At 39.7% G+C, this 20253-nt stretch overlaps 1 protein-coding gene and 1 non-coding gene across 2 annotated transcripts in view; both read right to left on the bottom strand.

The window, feature by feature from the left end:
• Positions 1 to 20253, bottom strand: part of APBB1IP (amyloid beta precursor protein binding family B member 1 interacting protein) — a 109137-nt gene that overhangs the window by 27924 nt on the left and 60960 nt on the right. The window contains exons 5-8 of the mRNA XM_006907016.3: positions 18184 to 18261; positions 12733 to 12892; positions 11448 to 11569; positions 1539 to 1625 (exon numbers count right to left, since the gene is read on the bottom strand). Coding sequence (XP_006907078.1) covers positions 1539 to 1625; positions 11448 to 11569; positions 12733 to 12892; positions 18184 to 18261 — 447 coding nt within the window. The remainder of the gene's footprint in view (positions 1 to 1538; positions 1626 to 11447; positions 11570 to 12732; positions 12893 to 18183; positions 18262 to 20253) is intronic.
• TRNAE-UUC lies at positions 2760 to 2832 on the bottom strand. The gene has a single exon. It is a non-coding gene; the product is annotated as a tRNA-Glu (tRNA).

The raw sequence follows: 20253 nt of genomic DNA, 5'->3' as shown, positions 1-20253 counted from the left end.
TTTTTTTTTTAAATAACTCTCAACCTCCTTTCATTCAGTCTCATAAAGGCAGAATAACTTTTAACTTTGCATCCTTCAAGTAAATTCATATGTAGTGGAGGTAGCATACATTTTTTATTTACATTTCCCCCAGTTTCTTCCAAATTTAGCTAATATCATCTAATCAATAAACGCTTAAATTTAATTAGATTTTTGCACCAAAGTAGAAAGCAGGTTAGTGCTGATTTTTCATAGCATACCACGAAATATCTGTGTTCACATGCAGCTTTTAAAACACTGCTGAAGTCTGAATTGAGGCATAACCGGTCTCTGACTTACAGACTGCTGGTGGATAAGCACGGATTGAAAACAAATGCCTGTTGGGAAACTGTTCACTCCCCATCCATGTCTGCTGGTCTCCATCACTGCTAGAAATGCTCAGCATTTGAATCTCCCCGCTGCTGGGGATGTGATGTCTTATCTTCCTGACTCGATCTATAGTCCGTTTGGCAATGCAGAAAGTATGTCCCCATTCCCACTGTTGGGCCTTCTTGGAAATGCCCTCTGTGCTCTTGGCGCCAAGAACTGGAACTTGTAACGTGTTTTCAGGATCTGGGGCACCGCAGCAAGGTTCTGGTGCCTGCTCCAGTGGAGCAGGGCTGGGTGGGCCTGTGTTGGGGACTGGGTGGGACCCTGGAGAATGGGAGCAGGCGCTCTTTGGCATCAGTGAAATGGCCTCAGGTGGGAATGGAGCCCAGGCATCACCGGATCTTCTGCATTTTCAAGGGAAGGCCCAAATCTACTAACTCAAGAATTAAGGCCCACACATTGTCAGGGGCAAAAAAAAACCTGTCTGGGGTTCCAGCATGCCCATTTGTGACCTGTGATCTAGCATGCATCTGCTAGATGTATCTACTTTTAGCATAGTTATTATGTGAAAACTCGTTAGGAGTTTTAAAAAATCAGTCATCAAAAGATCTTCCGGAACAGTGATAATCACAGACGTCTGTATAGTAATTGACACACTGCTTCCGTTACCTCCCTGGATCTCTGTAATAATTCAATACGAGTCAGGAAACCAAGGTTTTTGGACTTGTCCAATAACACACGAACCTCAGCGGGCAGAGCCAACCTTGTATCAGGTCCCTAACTCCAAATCTCTCACTTCCTACAACACCTGGCTGCTGGAAGAACATCTTAGAATTTGACGAAAAGAAGATTTAGAAATTCTTACATCTGACTTCTGTGGAGCTCTTAAGTAATAAAAGACATGAAATGTTAGGAAATGAGTTTTATGTGGATTCATAAGTCTTTTAGTCAAAAATTACTAATCCAACTTCGCGAAGAACAAAGTATACAAAGACATACTTTTTAACAATTGTTAAAGAACCAGTTTAATTATCTAAATAGCTATAATTTAGTAATAATTTGATTTTAAAACCCCAAGTTGAAATTTCAGTGTGTCTCAGAATCTCCCATTGTTCTGAGAAGCAAATAATTTAAAAATAGATACAGTTAACATCCTTCTCTTTTCTTCTACTCCACAAAATTAAACTTACCTCAAGTAAGCATTCCTTGTTCTTAGCATTCATCTTCTCATTTGTTTCCTTGCTTTCTTTTTTTCCTTTGTTATCCAAGTAAAAATTCTAAACAAAATATTAAAAGATCGGATCAGTCAGTCTTCATCTCTACGCTAGCCACCGCGAAGAACTCCTGGTCTTGCTGGAAAGAGAAGACGTATCTGTGGGAAATAAACTGAGAACCACAGCGAATGCTGTCTGTCAACCAAGTGCTTATCAAAGGCCTCACCAAGTGCTGACGCCGGCATTGCTGGGCAGAAGTAAAACCTTCCTTTTCTCCCCTAGCACACAATCAATGAGGAGACAAACATAAGATTGAAAACACTAGCAAAGAATACGATGTCATTTGATTATTAAATTTCATGGTCTAGAACATGGTGGCAAATGATGGAAACTGGGAGATCTCAATGCACCGATAAGAATCTGGGGCTGGAGTGAAGGTGGAGCCCATGTCCCATGTCCAGGAGTGGATCTGCTCTGGCTGCTGTATGCCTCGTAGGAACACAAGGCAGCTATGGACTAGAGGTACTGGCTTATCGAGAGAAGCTTGACATCTGGCTTTTTTAAATGTTGGTAATTAATTTTAATTTTTAAAAAACTGTGTGAGTCAATCACAACACAGAATGTGCTACTTGGAAACTTCTAAGGATAGAAAGAAGTAGAAAGAGCATTTCTCAAAAGAGAGCCAGCAAAACAAAGGCAGGGAAGACCATGGTTTCAAAGCACTCATAAATGGGTCCATGATCTCTAAGTAGGATTTGTATTAAACTATGTATCATCTTGTCAATACTGAGTACATGAGAGCTAAAACTACATGTTAAATTCATAAGTTTCCCCTCAAATCAGAGGATCCAAAGGCTACATTTTATATCATTAGTACAGCTGAAGTATCAATCTACAAAGTGATTATTATGAGAGATCAATGTCATAGTTAAAGTATTGAGGTCTTTTATGTGAAAATGAAGGGTTTTGTAAAATAATGTATGAAAAAATATATTAAAACTAGAACATATAATATACTTCTTTCTTTCTTCCTTCCTTCCCTCCTTCTTTCCTTCCTTTCTTATTATTTATGCCTACAGCACCTGGTCTTTCTCAGTGGTCTCCCATCCAAGTACTAACCAGGCCCGACCCTGCTTAGCTTCTGAGATCAGACATTGGGCTTGTTCAGGGTGGCATGGCCTTAGACCATGGACTGTGTGGCTCCACTGGGGCATGGACCCAGGACCTTCTGCATGAAAAGCAGACATGTTAACCACTACACTATGGAACCACATCCATAGACAATGTTTAATTGTACAGCTTAGGAGTATTTCTCCAAGCATGATCCCCAGACTACCTTGATGCTCAACTAAATGCATAGTCTTGGCCTCCCAACCTACTGATCTGGGATCTTCAGGGTGGTGCCTATTAATTTGCATTCCAACATGCTTCCCGGATGATTTTTATTCATACTGAAGTTTAAGAACAGAGCGTATCGGACAGAAAGTTAGGAAGCAAACTGTAGGCAAAGAAAATTTGCAGAATTAGGATATCTCCTAGAAACAGAAGGTATAAAAATGGTGATTTGCTAACTTAAATAGTGGAAATAAGTACAATTCCTTCGATAGTTCTTATTGAATTATCTTTTAATATGTTTTCAAGACTTCTAACTTTTACTTGTTATTTGAAAAGACAGTGTGTTGTGACTTAGTGTGATTGTCATTTGGGTTCAGAATCTATTTTAATTCTACATGTGTGGCTTGAAGACTATGACTAATCATAATAGATAATATATACTACCTGCTAGAACTCTATGCTAAGGCCTTACGGGTATGATTTTCATTTCATTCTTCAAAGAACCCCATAACATAGCATTCTAGGAGATATCCTAATTTTGCAAATTTTATTTTATAGATCAGGAAACAGAAAGATTAAGTAATGTGCTCAAGGCCAGTGAGTGCCAGAGCTCTGAGTTTTTCATAACTTTCTCAGCTCTAAGTGCCATAGCAGAGAACCCAGCATGACAGTGTAGATATACTTAATGCCACTAAACTATATGGTTTAAAATGATTAAAATGGTAAATTCTATGTTATGTATATTTTACCACAATAAAAATATGAGATGGCCTGGTCATAAGTGTGACTGCAGACCCTGAGTGCTGCTGGAGAGTGCTTGAGAATCCTAGAAATTTGAATCCTGTATGAGTTGCAAGAATGAATGGAAAACACAAAGAAGACTCTATGGTACGTGCTTTTCATCACCATCTGGGAAAAGGAGAGCACGTGTCATCCTCTGTAGGGACAGACAAGGGACGGGCCTTTCTAAACTGTGAAGGGCCCATTTTATGAGGTTATCCTAAAGTGTCAGCATCTGCAGCTGTGTCTTTCTCTGAGACTTTTCTCTGAAATCCCTCTCACTTTTTCAGCTTCTAAATAACTTTTCTTTCCTTCCAAGTGACAGTGCTACACTGTGATTTTATTTTAGGGAAAACTCAAAAAAAAAAACAAAATACATGTGAACTGGCGACCGGGGCGGGCGGTCCTGAGAAAGGGCTGATTGTGGCTGGGCCGGGACTGTGGTTCGCCTGTCATGTGGTCAGCTAACTCGATTTGGGTGGCTCTCAAAAAGCCAGCAGCACTCAAAAAGTTAATTCATCATCTGTTCCAAAAGGAAACTGTGGACATCTGAGTTGAATAATAAGAGAACTTTAAAATGGGAAATGAGACTTTCAGTCACAGCTTGCTCCCTTTAGTAAGAGCTTCTGAAAATGCAAGATTTGGGGACAGCTGGATAGGAAAGAAACAGAGCAAATACATTGCTTTTTAAAAATACCACCTTCTTGGAATAAAGAGTAAATCAAGCAAAATAGTTATCAGTCTATAAATAAATATTTGTGAGTACCTGTTACATTTTAAATATCTCTGTTCTTAAGAAGATTTCTATCACATTGAGAAGATAAATGGACAGATAAATATACATGTATTTATAGATGGGGCTATACAAGATACTGCATACATTCAAAATAAACCAAGCTCTACAGGTTTTCCAAGAGGAAGAAGTCACTGTGGACCAAGATGGTAAAGGAAGGCTTTACATAGGAGGTCAAAGTTTGAATTAGACCTTGAAAGATGTTCAATGTTCAGATAGGGAAAAGGGAATAAGGAGAGCATTTGAGGCAGAAGGGAAAGCATGTACAAAGGCCCAGAAATAGTTAAATACTGGGTATCTTTGTACCACCACGGATTAACCAGTCTGGGTAGAGGTGAGGATTAATAAAGCACACCTGATGAAACCAGACCACCGCTCCCAATTCTCCTCTTCATCCCTGTATCAGAATACACCCAATGCACATGGTCAGGTGACTGTGCAGTGCCTCCACTAGAATGGGCAGAGCTTATTTCCCTGCCCCACTTGTGACATGCGTGGGCCAACAGAATGTGTGTAGAAGGGTCAGTGCATCAGTTTTGAGCAGAAGACTTGAGATGCTGTGTCGTTTCTTCTCATTCTCCTGTACTCTCGCCATCGCCATGAGAATGTGTCACAGGTGGCTACTGGCCTGAGAACAATAAAAGCCATGTAGATCTACCTGAATTCGACTCACATTCCAGAGCCAAGGACAGATGATCTGCAGACCCAGGAGAGATGAAATGTCTGCTGCTGTAAGCCACTGGGATTCTGAGGTTGTTTTTATGCATCAAACCCTACTACATACGTCCACACTGGCTGATGAGAGGATCTAGGACACTGAAACCAAGGGCAGACTTTCCTTTAAAATAGTAGTCCACAATGGGAACCATAAATGTGATTACTGTATACTTTTCTTCCAGATAGGCCTGGTCCTGGGTGGTCAAAGATAAATCTTGGTGAGAGAGGAAGGCTGGGAAGGAATGGAGGAACAAAGCCATGAGGTTATTTTCTCCCACAGTGGCTGTCTACACCTGAGAGGAAGAATGAAGTTGTGTTTCTTTCACTGCTCTTCACTCGAGCAGCCAACTGGTAAACCACAACTACCACCAAATTTCGGTTAAGAAACAGAACAAACAATGGAATGAAAATTGCCTAAAATATCAATAGTGATTACTCTTGAAGTATGGGATCATGGGTGATTTAAATATTCTCTCTTACATTTTTTAACTTTTTAAAAACAATAAATTAATATAAGCAGAAATAAATGAAATATAGTTTTAAAAAATACAAAAGATCAATGAAACCAAGAGCTGGTTCTTTGAAAAGATAAACAAAGTTGATAAACCTTTAACCAGACTCATCAAGAAAAAAAGAGAGGACCTAAATAAATAAAATCAGAAATGAAAGAGGAGGAGTGACAACTGAACCCTCAGAAACATAAAGGATTATAAGAAAATACTACGAGCAATTATATGCCAACAAATTGTACAATCTGGAAGAAATGGATCAGTTCCTAGAAACATACAATATTCCAAGACTAAATCAAGAAGAAACAGAAAATCTGGACAGATTGATTACTACTAATGAAGTTGAATCAAAAACTCCCGACGAACAAAAGCCCTGGACTGGATGGCTTCACAGGTGAATTTTACTGAACGTTCAAAGAAGAATTAACACCTATCCTTCTCAAACTATTCCAAAAAATTTAAGAGGAGGGAAGCCTCCCAAGCTTATTTTACGAGGCCACCATTACCCTGATTCTGAAACCACACAAAGACATTACCAAAAAAGAAAATTATAGGCCAATATCTCCAATGAACACAGATACAAAAATACTCAACAAAATATTAGCAAACTGAATTCAGCAATACATTATAAAGATCATACACCATAGTCAAGTGGGATTTATTTCTGGGATGTAAGGTTGGTTCAATATCCACATATCAATTAACATAATATCTCACATTAATAAAATGAAGGATAAAAATCATGCGATCTTATCAACAGATGCAGAAAAAGTGTTTGACAAAATCCAGCATCCATTTATGATAAAAACTTCCAGCAAAGTGGGAACAGAAGAAAACTGCCTCAACATAATAAAGCCATATATGACAAACCCACGGCTAACGTCAAACTCAATGGGAAAAAACTAAATGTGTTTTCCTTGAGATCAAGAACAAGACAAGGAGCCCACTTTCACCACTTCTATTCAACATAGTATTGGAAGTCCTAGTCCAGCAACCAGACAAGGAAAATAAATAAAGGGCATCCAAATTGTAAAAGAAGTAAAACTGTCATTATTTGCAGGTGACATAATACTATATACAGAGAACTCTAAGGATTCCACCAAAAACCTATTAGAACTAATAAATGAATTTAGTAAAGTATCAGGACATAAAATTAATATACAGAAATCAGTTACATTTTTATGCACAAATAATGAACTGTCAAAAAGCGAAATTAAGAAAACAATCTCATTTATGATTGCATAAAAAATACCTAGAAATAACTAACCCAGGAGGTAAAAGACCTGTACTCGGAAAATTACAAGACACTGAAGAAGATACAAATAAACGAAAGCATATACTGTCCTCATGGATAGGAAGAATTAACACTGTTAAAATGTCCATACTACCCAAAACAATCTATAGATTCAATGCAATCCTTATCAAAATACCAACGGCATTTTTCACAGAACTAGAACAAATAATCCTAAAATTTATACGGAACCACAAAAGCCCTCAAATAGTCACAGCAATCTTGAGAAAGAAGAACAAAGTTGGCGGCAATATCATGCTTATATCAAACTATACTACAAGGTTACAGTAATCAAAACAGAATGGTACTGGCATAAAAACAGACACAGATCAATGGAACAGAACAGAGAGCCCAGAAATAAACCCATGCCTATAAAATCAATTAATCTATGACGAAGGAGGCTAGAATATACAATGGAGGTAAAGGCAGTCTATTCAATAAATGGTGTTGGGAAAACTGAACTGATACACGGGGAAAAAAAAAATGAAACATGACCATCATTCAAGAATAAACTCAAAATTGAGTAAAGACTTAAATATAAAGACTCCAAACCATAAAACTCTTAGAAGGCAGTAAACTCTCTGACATTGCTCTTAGTAATATTTTTTCCCGATATATCCCCTCAGGCAATGGAAAGAAAAAAAAATGAGACTATATCAAATTTATAAGTTTTTGTACAACAAGGGAAACAATCGACAAAATGAAAAGACAACCTACTGAATGGGAGAAAATATTCACCAGTGATACATCTGATAAGGGGATAACATCCAAAATTCATAAAGAACTCATACAACCTAACACCAAAACAAACAAACAATCCAATTAAAAAGTGGTCAGAGGACCTGAATAGATGTTTCTCCAAAGAGGACATACGGATGGCCAATAGACATAAAAAGATGCTCAATGTCAATAATCATCAGAAAAATGCAAATGAAAACCACAATGAGATATCTCCTCACACCTTTCAGAATGGCTATCATCAATAAATCAACAAACAACAAATGGTGGAGAAGATGTGGAGAAAAGAGAACCCTCATGCACTGTTGGCAGGACTGCAAATTGGTGCAACCACTATGGAAAACAATATGGAGGGTCCTTAAAAAACTAAAAATAGAAGTACCTATGACCCAGCAATTTCATTTGGATCCAAAGAAATCCAAAACACTAATTCAAAAAGATATATGTATCCCTACATTCACTGTGGAGCTATTTACAATAGCCAAGATATGGAAGCATCCTAAGTGCCTTTCGATACACAATTGGATGAAGAAAAGATGGTACATATATATACAATGGAATATTACTTGGCTATAGAAAAAGATGAAATCTTACCATTTGCAATGACATGGATGGACCTAAAGGGTATTATGCTAAGTGAAATAAGTCAGACAGAGGAATATAAATGTCACATGATTTCACTTACATGTGGACTCTAACGAACAAAATAAATGAACAAACAAAGAAAACAGAAACAGACTCATAGATACAGAACATTAAGTTGCCAGATGGGAGGGGTATCAGGGAATTGGATGAAAAAGGAGAAGGGATTAAGAAGCACAAATTGGTAGTTAAAAAATAGTTATGAGAATATCAAGTATAGTGTATTTTTTTTTATAGTCAATAATATTGTAGTAACTATGTATGGTACCAGGCGGGTACTAGACTCATTGGGGGCGGGGATCACTTTGTAAATTATATAAATGTCTAATCACTACGCTGTACACCTGAAACTAATATAATATTAAATGCCAACTATAATTGAAAAAAACTAGAAATTGATATTATTTTCAAAGTCAGAAAAATAATAGCTTTTATTAAAAAAATAAAAAAGCAACCCAGTAAGCTAGCAACCTTATGTTAATTGATTTTACCAATATCTTCTCTGAAAAATAGATTCTCAAGCTCCTAGCAAGAAGAATGGCTAATATTAACACTGACAGGTATGTATCTCCCTCTGCGGACAAAGTCCTCAGCCCTTAGCAATCTCTTTTGGTTCCAGGCAGTGTCATCGGTCTTTGCACAGTAGGGCTACATGTCAGCATAACTGGGAAAACAAAATCCATTGGGTCACAGTCATGGCTGACATCCATGTGAACACCTGGCACGAATCTGCGGGGAGCAGACCACCTACGACTGTGATCGGCCTGGAAGAGGAACCTTCCCAGTAACAACCAGACTGAGCACCTAGGCTGCTTCTCAAATAAGGCTGCTTTTACTAGGATGGTGAAGTTCTACTGCCCCAACCCACTTTCCCCAAAAGAGGCAGTACCGCCTGGGCAAGAGGGTTCCTGTTCTGACTCTCACGCAGCCACTCCCTTCCTCACTGTGAACCTAAAACTGCTCTAAAAAAGAAAATTTAAAGAAGCTTACTCATGTGCTTCTATAGTAGATGCTGATGGCAATGGCATTGCCATGGAATGGTAGATTTCATCGGATGGCTTTTTAAAACATTGAAAGGTATCATGCTGCACACTGCATTATTTGCATTTACTTAAACTTTTGTTAAAAAACCGAGGAATGTGTGAGGTGGTACATAGTTTTCCGAAGTTCTTTTAGGGGTTTGCAAGCACAGAAGTTTGATGTCCATTCACAGACGAAGCCACCATTTGAAGTTGGCCATAAGGGGCTGTGTGGGAAGAGGCGCGTGAACGCAGGCAGGGAGGCTGCCGAGAGGGAGAGGAAGGACACAGTCTGTCGAGGGACAGAGTGATACAGAGAGACAGAGGCCTGAGGGAGGGCTGGGACCAAGACGCTCCTGGCCGTGGTCCCCACAATGTTCTATTTTTAGCACAAGCCCCTGAGATCCCCAGACATGTGTCCCATCCTTCACTCCTCTGTATCCTTTCAATAACCATGCTGAAAAATTCTAGTTAGAGCAGTTTCTGTTGTCACGACCAAGCGATCCCCAGTGACAGATGATGGCAGTATCTATGCACTCAGATTTCAGCATTGGCTTTAAAGAACCACAAATCACCTAAGATCTCCACCAAGATTCGGAGTTAGGCTCACACATGGTTCTTGCCTCTTGGGAGTGAAGCTAAAACAGCGACTGTCCCAGAGAGCTGACGAGTCTCTTAAATTGAACAGGGCACAATAACAACCAGTAGGGGAACTCATTGCTTTGTATTTCTTTATTTAAAAAGGAGGTGATCTGTTATTACCTCCCAAAGTATAGACCAGTGGAATTCCTTTGTAATTAGGAATCTCTGGGTCCAAAACTTTGCAGAATCTGGTTTCTCTCCATACATATTTATTATAGATAACTTTTTTAGAGATGACTGCTGAATTTCAGGTGGGGTCAAACCACTCAACTTTTACACATCACAATGTAGCAAGTGGATTCAGGCCGGATTTGATCCCTTGAGGTGGGAAGTGCAGGGGTACCACCATTGTGCAAATGAAGAAGCTAAATTTAAACATCGGAAAGTATGCCAAGGCCACATAGTCAGCAGGTGACACTTGAGACTGGTGAGTAACATCACTTTTGCAGTCATCAGTGGAAACGGGTGCCTTGTATTTATGCCTGCATAAGCACACCACTGATGTCCCCAAATCTTCGCTAACTCTTGTTTCCGATATTTGAGCCGAAAGCCTCTCTTTGCATTAATTTTACTACCTTCCTCCCTAGACTTATCCCAGAGATAAATCATTTGTAGAAGACATTTTATTAAAGATTCAGTATTGGGATTTTAAACATGAAATTTTGCATAGTTTTGTATAGTTGAGTAATTTTCCAGAAGAACTGATATTCTGGGCCAGATAAACTCTCTCTCAGTCAAGCTGAAAATGCTATTCCATCTTTTGTATATTATGGGTAGGCCAAGAACCAACTGACCTTGAAGTCTTGAATGCAGATTCCAAGGAGAAAGACAGAATCTGAACTTTCAGGCCCTCTAGGGATCTACATGTGCAGACCTATGAGAATACCCACCTTGTTTCCTCAGGGCACAGAGATGTCATTTGCCATGCAGAACAATGTGACTGTCAGACAGCACATTGTTCTCCAGGAATGGTGGCCTGGGCCAGGCCTTTGCATGCACTTCTATACAGAGAGAGGAATAATAAATTTGGGCTTCTTCTGATCTGGGCCTCCTGGGATCAGTTTCTTTTCATCGTGAGAAACTGAGGCAGTTTAGTAACTTCTGAGTCAACCAATTCCATTCGTGGCATTGTCCTCACAGCTTCTACTCATTTTATCTTGTCTGAGGACTTCTACAGTCACTAAGTCTACCAATTTCATTCTGGGTTTCCCACAGTCTGGGAAGGTTCTGAGTAGAACGGTCAATGAAATTGCTCTTACTTTACACATGGCCTAAGAGTTGAGTTTGTGTTTCTTTGAAAGGATATATTTGTGATATTTTATGAGATAATGAATGATGCGGTTAGCACACAGGTGACATTAAAAACATCTTCCACACTCCAAACCACTACATAGTTTAAGAATATACAAGTTATCTTACCTGGGGATTTTTAAATACAGCATATTTTTCCTCTTTCTTCAAAAATATCATTTTATTTTCTGTGTCTCTTGTCCAGTCTGATAAGACTTCAACAACATTTTCGTGGTCTTCAAAAAACCTTTCTGATGAAACAAGAAAAAGCATTCTTTCAGACCCAATACATCAAGGTTTCCAGCAGAGAGATAAGTTAATACTAAGTTAAGCACAATGCCTCATACTTCTCACTGGTTTTTAGAAATTCCTAAGTCTTACACGATCTCACATTGTAACATGCCTGTTATATTCATTCTTCAGTGTCAGGTCTTCAACTTAGTTCCAAAAAAAAAAAAAAAAGGCAGATGAACCTACAATATAGTGATAACAGTAAGCCATTGGACTTTTTTCCATATTAGCATTTTTGACTATAGCTAGTTCCAGGTGGAGGTAAACATCCTATCTGTAAAGAGGACAATAAGGCAATAATTGTTTTAAACACCTTTGAATGAAATTGTCAGCTATTCAACAAGTACTCTAAGACGTCATTCCTTAAACTCTAAAAACAATATATGAATAGTGGAACCAAACCTAAACATAAAGGAAGGCTTTCATTTTTCTGTTTGACTCAGAGAGTTGAAGAAAACTTAAAGAGGTTATTTCAGTATAGGCCATTTCCTCCAGAAAAAAAATTTCACTGAAATCTTCCAAAACAGGCAATCCTACATACCACCAAGCTCTTCTTGAAGACAATCGTTCTATGAGTGACATTAAGAATGAGAAATAACAAAGTATTTCTTTAATTGCTTTTTTTCCTTTTTTTTTTTTTTACTCTAGCAATTTCTATCAAGTGTCCTTTGCTCTTTGGGGCCAAGCCTCTTCTACTAGACAAACTGTCAGACATGAGGCAAGTAGGATGGAGAAATGGGAAATGAACAGTGATATGAGCCAGAGTTACAGTACAGTTTTAAAAAGCGAGCTCCAAAGGACATTAGCTGACAGATACCCAGGCCCTCCCACAATCTGCTCAACTAGCTAAGTGCGCATTAAGAAATATAATCCTGTATCTCTTTCCTTTCCAGAAGTGGCAATAATAATGCTTACATCGTCCAAGGTCTGGCCACCTGTTATAATGTGAATCTCTCCCCTACAAAGAAATGAAGAGGCAAGAACTGAATCTGACAGAAGGGAAGGAAGGTATGGGAAGTCTTGATAGTCTTGAACCAAACTCTTCTTAATAACAGATCAAAACCCATAAAAAAGCAAACCCACAGGTTTTGAACTCCAGCCTATAGCTGGGGACGGGACTTACCAATCTGTAGTTCTGGGTATGTTTCATAAAGACACCAGTCTACACTGCAGTCACAATGGGTTTTCTCAAAAAGGTTGTCTAGCACGTCTCGGGCCAATTGCCGCTCATCCACCATCAGCGACTTCGTGCTGTTATCATTCATGTGCACCTTGACAACCAGCTGAGGATAAAGTCACAGAGCAGCCACTAAATTTCAGAAACCGAAGAAGGCCACCAAGATTAAGGTTTCAACATTATTGCTTCAGTGTTGCTATTGCTTCTGTGAATTTGAGTAAGAATATGTCCCACCATCTAACTCCATATGAACTCACTCACGTGCTGAGCACTTATTTAAGGTATTAGGAATATAGAAGTGGAGAAGCCATTTCACAAAAATAGAAAAACATACAAACAAAGTCTTTGCCCAGGCCTCAGAGACTCTGCACTCTGGTGAGGGAGAAGGAAGACAAATAGAACCAAAGAAGTGCTGACTTCCTGTTTTCCTGACATCTTTCTGTTACTCATTTGGGTTCATTCTGGAGCCCAGAAGCACTTCTTGATTGAAAGCCAAGCCTGCATCTGTATAATAAATTCTTCTCTTTTGCTTAGATGGAGTTGGGTCTCATTTCATGCAACCCAAGAGTTCTAAGACCAGGTAAGACCAAGTTGGTTAGTCCACAATTCTTTGAAGGTCAGGAGTACACAGAGACATGGTGTCACTGAGGGGTCTTACTGAGAGGAAGGTTGTGTCTCAGCAGAACACGTTTGCGATTAGTGGTGGATCCAGCAAAATGACTGTAGACTGAGAAGCAAGCTATTAAGGAAGCCTGCAGGCAATTGACTTTTCGTTCTATTTGTACAAATTCTACTGGACAGAATTCACGGTCAAATTGGTAGTTATCTCATTCCAAATCTGAAGGGTTTAGGGAAAGTGGCATTTACTCATCTTCGATAAGGACATAGGATTTCACTGGCTTTTCCCAGACAACGTGTCAAAGCTATTAAACCTCTGATCTGCAAGATAGATCACAATTCTGGTGCAATATAACAGAATTAATTCATGAAGTAAGGCAGCTAGGATTTGGGTTTTCTTCAATGTGTGTGTATTTACAGCACATTTTAACTTACGGTAGTTTGCTATTTATGAGTGCTATAGGTTACACTGGTGCTATACATCTGCTCTTCAAAGGGAACAGTGGAAATGTGCCCACGAGGCCCTAAGTTATTACACACTGATCTTACCTAAATAAGAGGGAATTTGTCTAATTAGAGTCAATCAAGTTAGATCTATCTTTGAACAAAATGGAGGGAGGAGGTGCTGCCTTTCTCCTTCCAGACCATCACTGCCCCACCTCCAGCTTGTGGTGCCCCAAACTATTACACACAGAGCCAGCAGAGAAATCCTAGAAACAACATTGCCAACCAGAACCAACATCATCAAACAGAACCACCTGATACTCTTGCTTAAATTTCTATTTTAACTTGAAAAGAGAAGTGTGTAACAACTAAAAAGAAGTTCTGCCTATCCTGTTTGCCCAGAGTTGGTCCCGGTAACTCGCAAATGAATCTTGACATTATTTAAATAGTGATCAGATTGACTGGAGAGAGAGGACATACAAGTGGTAATACTTCTTCCTCCCCAAAAGTCTGGGTCAGGTTCTGAACAGCTGGGAAACTGCCCCTCCTGTCTCGTTTCCCTCTAATCTGATCTAGAAAACATTCTGTAGTTAACAGAGTGAAGGTTCAGTTCCTGTGGATTGTTATGCAGAGTTGCCGATAGCAACCAACGGTGTGTGTGGGTGGTGATAAAAATCTGGGTGAGCAGCAGGCAAGGACCACAAGTTCAAGCTTAATGTGGTGCTCCTCTACCCAGTCAAAATGTAGAAACGGGGGCAGTAAAAGTGCCTTTCCTCCTCCTGGGACCAGTGAAATTCAGCCTTGTCTGAAAAACACTTTTTTCCCCTCGAAAACCAGTAGCCTAGAAACTTCTAGTTGGAGAGTTGTTATTTTTTCATATGTTTGTCTTTCGATGTATTTAAAATGATAGGCTCAAGCATCTGAGTGCCAACGATGCATTCATCTCACCTGAGAAACGAGGCATGGAGGGCTGCATGGGAAAACAGAAATTCCTCAAATAGTAGTCTTTACTATGATTTAGTTTCTGTAGAAGGTACACCCGTTGCTGTCTGCTAAGAACCAGTGCTATGAAGTAGCTACACGTCCTAAGAAACTCTGCCAACGTTAGTACTTAATCTTCCTGATGGAAAAATTAAGGATGTTTGACCACATTTCATCCTTGCTCAGGAATTCTTGAGAAAATAAAACATGTTGATGCTTTCTTTTGTTTTTATATATAGAGAAAAAAAACTAGACCACATAATTTGACAATGATGAAAGGGTTTTTGTTTTGTTTTGTTTTTTGGCTGAAATAGCAAACTAAATTTAATCCACATGTAGTTATGAATGTCCACAATTATAAAACTTAGGCAATAAAAAAAAAAAACTAGAGAAGGCTGGTGACTTTTAGCAAGAAGAAATCATATTTACGATTCTTCACAGCTTCCATCACATTTGCAAGCTGAAGAGTATCTCCATCAACACATAACACCGCTAAATGAGTCATGTGGTTTAGCAAACTAAGTATTTTTTACATTCATGCTGTGTGATATAGGATAGAATGATTCAAGAAAGAAGAAACTTCCCCTTTCTAACCCATCATGGTAAAGATTTTATAGTTTTTATGATGTCTTGTTCTTTTGCAAGCTGTTAAATATAAGAATATCCTAGCCTCAAATCATTTACAGTATTTTCTTCTTCTACAATCAAATTTACAAATGCAATGGTTCTCCTTTGTCACAGTGCTTTGAAACTAACGAACAAACAAACAAACAAAATTAACAAGTGACTCTGGTTGTGTTTCTACTTCCGAAAGCTTTGTCCCGCCAGATGTGTACATTTATAATCCAAAATGATGTCAACAAACCACAGAGCACTGGAGGGCAAGGCACTTCAGACAGACTTGATTTCTCTCTTTGAAAAGCACATCATAGATTCTGTGTGAATATATCTCTCAGTAACCCAATTAGTTACTTCACTGATGTATGAACATGTCACAATTATTGTCTTAAAGTTCTGTGCCACACACAGGCTTTTGTTTTAAGAAATACATTTGGAGCATCTGAAATCAGAACAGATATACAAACTGGCTTCATTTTCCTTTCCCACTGATGGGAGCGGCTTTTCTCTGTCACATCTTTGTTGAATGAAGGCAGGTTTTGCTTTGTGTTTACTGCTACAATTCACCTCGACTAAATCATGGCCACGTCGTCTCCTTTTCTGAGATATAGGAGGAAACAGCTGCTCTTCCTTGTTCTCTTAACCTCTAGTCGAAGCAAACAGACTGAATACGCCAGCTGTTAGATACCTTTTTATCTAAGAATCAACTTCTCTTTCATTTCCCCTCTGAAAAAATATCCACTGTGGGCCTCATTTTATAAACAACCAGTGGCTTGCTTGGGCACTATCACCCCTTCTTGCTTTATTTTCTTTGAAGCTCTTTTCTCCCCCAACTAGAATTTAACTGCCCACAAGCAGGGACTTCGTCTGACTGGTTCACCTCTTTATCTCCCTAGCATCTGTTCTAAGATGGAGATGCGTCAGTGAGGAAAACACAAAATCCCTGGAGGAATTTCTATAGGTGTGTGGAGGGGATGTAGGCAGTAAATGTGATAAACGTGAAAGGTAGATAGTGTGTTGGAAGGTGATAGGCGCTGAGGAGAAGGGCAGAGTATTGGGGGTGCACGTCTGTCACGTCAGATGGGGAGGGCCTCACTGGGCAGGTGACTGAAAGGACCTAAAGGAGGGACAGAGAAGACACACTGGAATCTGGGGGAGAGCTTTCCAGGCAGAGGGACCGCAAAGAGCAAAGGTCCCAAGGTGAGGATGTGCCCACAGCATTTGAGGACCAGGTAGTAGAAGAGGGCGAGTGAGGGAGAGAGTGGTGGGAGATGGGCAGCCAGATCGTAGAGGAATTTAGGATTGTGTGAGGATTTGGGCTTTACTGTGTGAGACAGATGCCACTGGAGGCTTCTGAGCCGGGAAGGGACAAGAAGAGAGGATGGAAACTGAAGCACACAAGGACAGGCTGGCCTCAGAAACGTGACGACGGGAAAGACTGTGGGTTCTGTGTCACAGGTGAAGGCAGGCAGGCAGGTAAGTGTGTTGGGAGCTCGTGGCGCCTTTCCGTTGATATCTTCTACTTTTTCAGGGCAGCAACGCCATTAGATGAGGGAATGTGGATGAGGAGATCGGTATTAGCGGTTTTAAAAGAGAGGACGAGGTAGAAGCAGTTTTCCAGATTAGTGGGAGAGAGATAGGACCAGAGAGGTTCAGGCAGGACAGGAGAGCTGGACTGACCCAGGGCTTCACAGAGTGGGTGCAAGGGGAAGAAGGGCCAGGCAGCCGAGGATGTAGAACGGCCACGATTGATCACGGAGTTTGAGCACATGCAGAGAACAGCAAAGAATGATGAAGAAGTTCGCGTGTGTTCAGAATGAATGGAACCAGAATGCTCTGGAAAGACGCACAGATGAACCTTGAAAGTCTGGGTCCAGGGGCAGTCAAGGAATGTTTATTGAATATTAATCAATATGTATTGAACATCTTCATCCAAGGGGCCGTGAACATAAAGTCCAAAGCCCTATATGAAAAGAACGGTTCACCCAACTATCTGTGTCTCAGAGATGGTATACGCTTCAGAAGTTGAAATAAGACAAAACCTGTTTCATCTTTTCCTTATTTACCACTTAACGACTAGTAACACTTAACTATAATCAGGTATATGCTTCCACTAAAGTTAAATGTGAGTGTTTCTGTTATAACATAGTGTATGTGTTCTTAAAAAACCTATGCTCTACGAAAAATGCACAATAAAATTACAGGCTTATTGGGAAAGCAGGTTAAGGGACAATAACTCAAACCTGACTTTGAAACCAGAGCACTAGCTAAATAACATTTGGGACTTTGGAGGATAACTTGGACATCCAGGGCAGGCGGCAGGGCTGAAGCCTGCCTCAGGGGATATAAAAAATGCACAAAAGCAATCACAGAAATGCTGGGATGCAGGCGAGGCCAGTAGAAGCTGAGCTCTGACCCAGTAAAGGTGGGCCCAGAAGGTGGCGCCACCTGCTAATAACTAATTGCTGAGCAGAACCAGAGAGGGTATCTTGGGTGGGAGGGAGCCCTGGATATAGAGACTTGAACTCTTCTACATTTATACTAATATAGGTCCCCTATTTATTAATGACAAATGAGCTAACTGATGTCATAGAAAGAATAACTATGTAATTTATCTTTCTTCTGAAAAATTACAACTATTTGGAAAGCAGCACTTGCAATTTTAATTTTTTAATCATTAAGCACCCTAAAACGTCATTCATTCAGCTTTGTTGTGCAAAACGATTCATATTTTACCTTCTTGACCTTGGCCTCCTTTAGTTTTTCCAATGCCATCTTAATTTTATCAGCCTTCGCTTGGGCTTCTTCTTCTTCCTGTAAAATGGCAAGATATTCGATACAGTCAATTAAAGAATACCAGCAAGTAAAAAAAAAAAAAAAAAAAGATACTACCATGTCATCACTAGTGTCTTAGTTACTTTGCTGTAGCAAAACACGGTGTTATAGGACACCAGATTCCACATGACCGATTTTGAGAATTTAAGTGACTGTAACAAAAATCTTCAACCCAGAGATACAGAAGGCAGTCAGTCACCCTTTATATCTTAAGATTAGTAACTTAAAAGATGAAACGATAATGCTAACAGCGCTTCACATATTGAGTCAACAAAAATCTCTGCTTGTCTCAAAACTGGAGTCTGACATGAGGAATCTACAGGCAGATCTCAAACAATTTGAGCACTTCCTGAAATTCTATGCATTTTTTTGGATCAGTAGGCATTTTCTGGGACTCCTACTTATCATTAGATTCCTAAAGGGGACCACAACTCTCCAAAAGTTGAGACCCTCAAACTTGAACTTGTAATCCATCAAGAAACACCAATAAGCACACACGAGCAGGCAGAGAAAAGAGTTAAATTTTGTATGAGCCCTAAACTTTTTGATTTTCTTATTCTGAGAATAGGATTATCAAGGCTCTCCTACCTATATTTATAAGGATGAGGAAACGAGCTGTTCTGGTTATGTTCTAATTACTTAAAAGTAGACATGCATCTTCGTATGCCAGTGGTTCTTAAATTTTTTTTGAGCCACAAAGAAATCATGCCCTCTCTAAAATCTTCACAAACCCTACATTAAGAGCTTCTGCTCATTAGAATGGCTGTTACCAAAAACAAAAACCAAAACCAAAAACCAAAAAACAAAACACAAGATAATTAGTGTTGGCAAGGAAGTGAAGTAAAGGGGACCCTTGTGCACTGTTGGTGGGAATGTAAATTGTTGCAGCCACTATGGAAAACAATATGGAAGTTCCTCAAAAAAATTAAAGCCAGAACTACCAAAAGATCCAGCAATCCGACTGCTGGGTATATATCCAAAGGAAATAACATCGCTATTTTGATGCGATCTGCACCCCCCGTATTCATTGTAGCATTAGGCAGATGGGACCGGAGAGGCTCGGGCAGCACAGGAGAGCTGGACTCTCCCAGGGCTTCACAGAGTGGGTACAAGGGGAAGAAGGGCCAGGCAGCCGAGGATGCAAACGGCCACGATTGATCACACATGGAAACAATCTAAGTGTCCACTGATGGATGAATGGATAGAGAAAATGTGGTACATATATATCCAATGGAACATTACTCAGTCACGAGAAAGGAGGAAATCCTGCCATTTGTGACAACAGGGATAAACCCTGAGGGCGTTATGTTACTGAAGAAGTTCGCGTGTGTTCAGAATGAATGGAACCAGAATGCTCTGGAAAGACGCACAGATGAACCTTGAAAGTCTGGGTCCAGGGGCAGTCAAGGAATGTTTATTGAATATTAATCAATATGTATTGAACATCTTCATCCAAGGGGCCGTGAACATAAAGTCCAAAGCCCTATATGAAAAGAACGGTTCACCCAACTATCTGTGTCTCAGAGATGGTATACGCTTCAGAAGTTGAAATAAGACAAAACCTGTTTCATCTTTTCCTTATTTACCACTTAACGACTAGTAACACTTAACTATAATCAGGTATATGCTTCCACTAAAGTTAAATGTGAGTGTTTCTGTTATAACATAGTGTATGTGTTCTTGAAAAACCTATGCTCTACGAAAAATGCACAATAAAATCACAGGCTTATTGGGAAAGCAGGTTAAGGGACAATAACTCAAACCTGACTTTGAAACCAGAGCACTAGCTAAATAACATTTGGGACTTTGGAGGATAACTTGGACATCCAGGGCAGGCGGCAGGGCTGAAGCCTGCCTCAGGGGATATAAAAAATGCACAAAAGCAATCACAGAAATGCTGGGATGCAGGCGAGGCCAGTAGAAGCTGAGCTCTGACCCAGTAAAGGTGGGCCCAGAAGGTGGCGACACCTG

The sequence above is a fragment of the Pteropus alecto genome, unplaced genomic scaffold (assembly GCF_000325575.1).
Source record: "Pteropus alecto unplaced genomic scaffold, ASM32557v1 scaffold11, whole genome shotgun sequence".
Classification (NCBI taxonomy): Eukaryota; Metazoa; Chordata; class Mammalia; order Chiroptera; family Pteropodidae; genus Pteropus; species Pteropus alecto.
This window is presented reverse-complemented; position numbering and strand designations above follow the sequence as displayed.